General features: G+C 60.1%; 1 protein-coding gene across 1 annotated transcript in view; it reads right to left on the bottom strand.

Moving 5' to 3' along the window:
- The window catches only part of Smarca4 (SWI/SNF related, matrix associated, actin dependent regulator of chromatin, subfamily a, member 4), a gene marked incomplete at its 3' end in the record, with an annotated part of 61023 nt that overhangs the window by 5141 nt on the left and 49700 nt on the right, over window positions 1-6182 (bottom strand). The window contains exons 30-31 of the mRNA XM_033759595.1: window positions 4349-4447; window positions 3409-3662 (exon numbers count right to left, since the gene is read on the bottom strand). Coding sequence (XP_033615486.1) covers window positions 3409-3662; window positions 4349-4447 — 353 coding nt within the window. The remainder of the gene's footprint in view (window positions 1-3408; window positions 3663-4348; window positions 4448-6182) is intronic.

Below are 6182 nucleotides of genomic sequence, written 5' to 3'. Positions count from 1 at the left end.
TGGTTTACAGCTGCTCAAACCAGCTGTTTTCTGTGGCAGGTGACGCCCCACAGGGCATGGAGCCATCGTGGAGGCTCAGCAGCGGGCTACACACAGCTCCCAGCCAGCTCTGGGACACCTCCCGCCCGCCGACAAGGAAGAGGGCACTAGCCGCGCGGTGCAGCGCCAGCTGTGACATAGCGCCCCGGGGCTCCCCTCCAGCCCTCCTGGCTGGCTGCCCTGTCCCTGCTCACCCTGGGACCTCTGTACCCTGCGTGCCGCTCTTCTTGCACAAGACGCAGCTGTTCCCCTCTCAAGGCCACTCTGGGTTCTCGGGAGGCGGCGCAGGGCGAGCGCGGCAGAGCAGAGGGAACGGAGGCCAGGCCTTGGCCCTGGTGAATCCCCTAGCCCTGCCGTCACAGGCACCAGGCCGGCGATGACGTCCTGGGCTGACCCGCAGCAGGGGACCCGGCCCTGGCAGCTGAGGCGGCGGCACCTTCCAGTGTCACACCTTGCGGTAGGGGCCGGGAGCTGCTGCTGGGGTCCCAGGCCGCACTCACCACCTGTGACGGGGTCCACGCACGTTTCCCTTCTAAAGGAGGACGCTGCCACTCCCGTTTCACCCTTCCTTCTGCTTCCTCTTTTCTTCGTAGAACCCGCAGCCTTGTGCACCCCGGCCACCTTCCAGGTTAAGGACACACGCTCTGCCGCGGGCCTCACACATTCCTCAGTGCCGGCTCTGCCTCTGGCCTCTGCTCACGGTCCCCCTGCCTGTGACCTGCTGGCCCGGGGCTTCGCCACTATGCCTGATGGGACACAGTGCTGCGCAACCCCAAGCTCCCCCGCTGCAGGCAGGGCCTTTTTACCGCACCCGGGAGCCTGGGAGGCTGAGCACGAACGGAGAAGGCTCCAAGCGAGAAGCTGTACGTGGCCAGTGAGGGCCTTTCCTACCCCATAGCGCCGGGGTGAGGGACGGCCAGCTTGCTCCTCCAAAGCGTCCCCAGGGACAGCACAAGCAGCCGCACGTCCTGCTCAGTAAGGCGGGTTCTGACTCGGCACGAACGGCTGCGACACCTGTAATCTCTGTGTCCCCACGGGTGGCTGGTAGTGGTGAGCGCCTCCTTCAGGTTGTGTGTCTAATTGGATTACAGATCTGAATTGGTAATCGGGTCCTAGAAGCAACATTTTAAAAAATCCAAACGTTTTTCTTCAATGTTTCCTCTCCAGGAAGAGGCCGACAGGGCCAGACGGTGCGGTCCAAGCTAACCCGTGCTCCCCTTTGGGTGGCGGCCCTGTGGCTCCTCCCTGGTCCTGCCCAACAGGAGCTTGGTCACCTGGGGTCAGGAGGGTGCTGGGGTGGGGTCACGGTGTCCGGTCCGAAGACAGAGGCCGGCCATGGCCATGTGACCAGCAGCGAGAGCCACTGTGTCCTGGGGACAGCACCCCGACTGCTATCTGGGGTCTAAACCCGCAGGAGGAGGGCGGAGGACCCAGAAGGCTGCAGCTGCGCCTCTTCCTCCTGCTGACTATGACAGACCTCGGCACGAGCATGAAGGCTTCAAGTCCTCCCAGGAGTCAGGACGCCCGGGGAGGCAATTTCCTGATTTAGCTAAAATGTCAAAATGCTCCACTAAAAAGGAGACGTTTATCCCTAAACTCCTTTTCTAAAAATGACAGATACGGCAGTTTTCCAATCACAAAAGCTACTGGTAACTCCCAAGCTGATGTGCCCGGGCTGACATTCCCCTCATGAGGCTACTGACAGACCAGGCGACGGCAGCCCCTGTGTCCGTCACCCTCCACGGCGCTTCCCAGGCTGCGGGACTACTTGAGTCCCGTGAAGCCACCCCCACACCAAAACTGAGCACAGCCGGGCATGAAGGTGCGTGCCTGCCATCCCAGCTGCCTAGGAGGCTGAGGCGGGAGGACCACAGATTCGAGGCCAGCCGGGGTGAAGCCATCTCAAAGGAAAAAGAGCTAGGATACAGCTCAGTGGGGCAGTGCTTATTTAGCTTGTGCAAGGCCCTAACTTCCATTCCCACTGCTTTGGAAAGAGAAAGAAACCACACATCCAACCCCAGTCCCTCGGTGGGACGTAAGTGAGCAGTGCAGCAGCAACCCAGCACCGGCCGCAGCGTCCCCACAGCAGGTGGAGTCCGGTGACAGCAGTGGGACGGCAGTCACTTCCCCGCTAAGGGGCAGCCCTCAACCTGCCAGCCGGCTCCTCATCCGATCCGCAGGTGGTGGTGTATTTTGCTCAGCAGCCAGGTGAGCTGTTTCTTGTTCTGTCACACGACAAGCAACTGCACGGCAGGTGAAGGAGCCTTCTTCAGCGAGGCGGAATCACAGGAACTCTCTTCTCCAAAAACCCCAAGGCCTCACCGACAAGGTTTATTCCTAAGTCTTCACCGGTGCACCTTGACACGTGGGTCCACACCTGGATCTACAGGCAGAGCCGTCCCAGCACCCAGAGGCCCACAGCTGCCGCTGTCCTGCGTCCCACACCCCTGGCCGGCTTGTGTCCTTCACGTGACCAGAGGCACAGTGTCAGTGCTCTTTGGGGTCTTGCTTTTTTCATTCAGCAAAATGATTCTCCACGAGGCTACTTGGGAAGCTGAGGAAGGACGATCGCTTGCACCCAGGAGGGAAGAGACAGCCCAGGCAATACAGGAGACCCTTTCGCAAGACCGCGGAGCAGGAATGTTCGTGTCCCCAGCTGCCACAGTCCTGCCTCACCATCGCGTCACTAAGGACCCCATCTCCGGGGGTGGCCACCGGGTAGATCCTCCCGTGGGAGATCTGCCCACACCTCCCGGCAGGACAGGAGATCCAGCCGCCCGGTGCCTGCGGGACCACCCCAGGGTGCACGCATCTCCGCTGCCAGCCCTGCACGTCTCCTGCTGTCCCCCAGAGGGAGCCCTCGAGGAGCAGTGTCCTCCCTTCCGCGAAGCCTGGAGACAGACGCCGGCTGCAGGGTTTCTGCCGGAGCACGTGCAGCCTTACAGCGTCTCCTCCCAGGCCTCCCAGCTTCTTCCCAAACAGGAGGATTTCCCCACAGCCTGGGGTGGTGGGGAGAGGCCAGGCCCCTCTGAGCACCAGAGGGGATGGAGGGCAGTCGTTCCCACCACGGCCGCCCCGCACCCACGCAGGACGCTCTGTAGGGTAGAGCTGGGAGCCCTCTCCCCGTGTCCGTGGCGGCGCTAACCCTGGGAACAGGCACGCGTTTCCAGATCCAGCCAGAGAGCACGCACAGGTCTCCTCGTGACACTGTTTCTCTTCCGACAGTAAGATCTGCTAAAGCGCGGTCTGCGTCCGTGTAGGCGCTGCGGCACTGCGGACGGGCACCGGCACGGAGCCGCTCCCCCTTGTCCCCCGGACGCACCTGCCGCCTGGACAGCCCGGCCACGCAGCCCGCGCCCCTCCGCTTACCTGTCCTTGTACTTGATCACGGCGTCCACGATCTTCTTCATCTTCTTGGTGAGGTTGGGCGGGTTTGGGGAGAGCTTCTCGGCGGGCGGCCGCCCGCGCTTCTTCTGCTTCTTGCTCTCCTCGTCCTTGTCGCGGCTGCGGGTGCTGGTGGTCGGCGTGGAGGAGCCGGCGTCGCTGTCTCGCTTGCGCTTCCGCGACGACTTCTTCTGCCGGACCTCCTCTTCGATCTCCTCCAGCGTGCCCTCCTCGATGGCCTTCAGGGTCAATAGTAGTAAAATAGGACAGCCAGCACCCGGTCTGACACAGAGGCCGTGACACGCGCCCGCGGGCCCGGCGGGGCAGAGTCCCCGTCCTCCCCATCTGTGCTGCCCTGCGACCATCTAAGGGGCTGTGAGCACCGCAAGAGACACACAGGATGGGACCACCGGCCCTCTGCTTGGAGGGGTCAGCACCCTCAGCCCTGCTTGGTCTCTCCTTGGTTCCTTCTGAAAATTGTGACGAATCACACCTAGCTTAAAGCCGACTGACCCCTGCACCGAGGTTCAATTCAGGGCCTTCCTGCTGAGCTCCAGCCCTGCCTTTTCCATTCTGGAACAGGGTCGAAGTTGCCCAGGCTGGCCCACAACCTGCCATCCTCCCAACTCAGCCTCCTGAGGAGCTGGAACTGTAGGCGTGCACCACTGTGCCCAGCCCACCATAGCCATATTCAGGGTGCTAGTTCAGTGGCACTGAGGTGGTCCACCCCTCCTCAGCCACTCAAGCCCCCGAGCAGTGCTCTGCACAGCAGCCGCACTCCCTTGCTAGTGCTCCGTCCTGGCGTCCGCCCGGTTAGCCCCTGGAATGACTGGCGACTGTTCCACTCCTGCCCTGGGCCATTTCTGCCTCTCTGCAGGCAGGGAAGTGATTCCCTTTGTCTTTCGGGCGGCTGGCAGGTGCTCACCTGAGTCTTGCCCTGGCCCCGATCCCTTCCTGCTGTTCTGCTTTTCTCAGCAAGGCTGGGCAGCCATTCCCAAGAACTACACCACTGTCGGTGACACTGCTGAGAGGAAAGGCACCATGGGAGTGGCGACTCTGGAAGAATCCCTGGCCACCACTTCTCAGGAACTACTGTACGTGTCTCAGCTGGGAACTGGAAACGCAAAGCCAGGTTCCAGAGGGCCGTGGTGCCCGAAAAGGGGTGGACTGGGCTTGTCTTTGTGGTACTAGGGATTCAATGCTTAACACTGAGCTACACCCCAGCCCTTATCTGTTCATTCTGTGGCAAGGCCTCACATTAAATCTTAGATGCCCAGGCTGGGCTGGAACTTGCAGCCCTCCCACCTCAGCCTCCCAGGGTGCTGGGAGGACGGGCATGCGCCAGCGGGCTGAGTGCCATCGCCTCAGTTACACCTCTGATGGTGACCAAGGACAGGGCAGCCAGTGGACCCAGGTGGGCCCCTTCCTTCAAGCAGTGGTGACGCCTGGCTGCCAGCGGGGAGCACAGCATGCACAGGGCAAGGGCCTTCAGCACCACTGTACATGGGGGGAGAAGGGTCTAAGTGCCCTCTGAGCCGCATCTGTGTGCACTGGAACGGAGAGTGGGCTCACTGGGAAGCAGGGTCTTGGGGCCTGGGGACGTAGCTCAGTGGTGTCGCCGCCTGCCTCACAAGCACAAGGAGTTGAGTTCGATCCCTTGTACCAAAAAAATAGAATAGGTGGAAACAGGGACTTTGCAGGTGTCCGGGTGAGCACTCCTGCACCAGAGCTGGCCCTGAATCCAGTGTCGGCACCCTTCCCTTTCCGCAGTACCAGGCCTCACACCCGGGCTGCCCCACACCACCGAGCTCCAATCCCACTTGTTATTTTTTACTTTGCAGAGGCCAGGGTCTCAAACTTCCATCTTCCTGCCTCAGCCTCCTGAGGAGCCGGGCTTAAGGCCTAGGCCACTGTGCCCAGCATATGTGTCCTTATTAGACAGAAAATGACACGCAGGGAGAACGTGAGACGGAGGCAGAGGCTGAGTGAGGTGGCCACAGCCAAGAACCGAGGCTGCCTGTGCCGTGGCCCGTGGGCTCCACAAGTGACACCGCCGAGGCTGTGTGCTATGTCACAGGTGACGGCTCAGCCCCCCGCAACAACAGGGGAATCCCAAAGGCTTCTGGTACCAGGGAGTGGCTGCCAGAAGGCGGCACAGATCAGACAGGGCCTGCTCCGTGTTCCTCACAGCCGGAAACTTGAATGTGACACAGCAAGATATACTCAGTCCGTCCAGTGGGGTGGGGGGGAGCGCAGTCTCTTCCACAAGTGCTAATGTGAAGAGCCTTTCATCCACTCGTTAATAGGTAAGTGGATAAAGAAAGTGTGGTATTCACACACAACATAAAAGATACGCTTGAGTCACCTGGAGGAAAATAAATGTACCTTGAGGCCATAATGTTAGGCCAAATAAACCAGACACATTTCTCATATGAGAATTCCAAAGTATAAATAATTTAGACTTTTAAAAATGTTCCCCTCTTCCAGATAGGTTCTTGCTATGTAGTTCAAACTATGTAGCCCGGGCTGGCCTTGAACTCAGCAATCCTCCTGCCTCATCCTTCCGAATGCTAGGGTTACAGGGGTGCGCTACCAGGACTGGCTTTTGATCTGTTTTTTGACCCAGGGTCTTGCTATGGATTCCAGGCTGGTCTCCAACTTATAGTGATCATTCCACCTCAGCCTTCCAGGTGCTAGGACTGTAGGTGTGCCCCACAGTACCCAGCAAATAGAAGTAAAGAGCAGAATAAAAGATAGAT

Source organism: Fukomys damarensis, unplaced genomic scaffold, assembly GCF_012274545.1.
Source record: "Fukomys damarensis isolate Sample0158 unplaced genomic scaffold, DMR_v1.0_HiC HiC_scaffold_37, whole genome shotgun sequence".
Lineage (NCBI taxonomy): Eukaryota > Metazoa > Chordata > Mammalia > Rodentia > Bathyergidae > Fukomys > Fukomys damarensis.
This window is presented reverse-complemented; position numbering and strand designations above follow the sequence as displayed.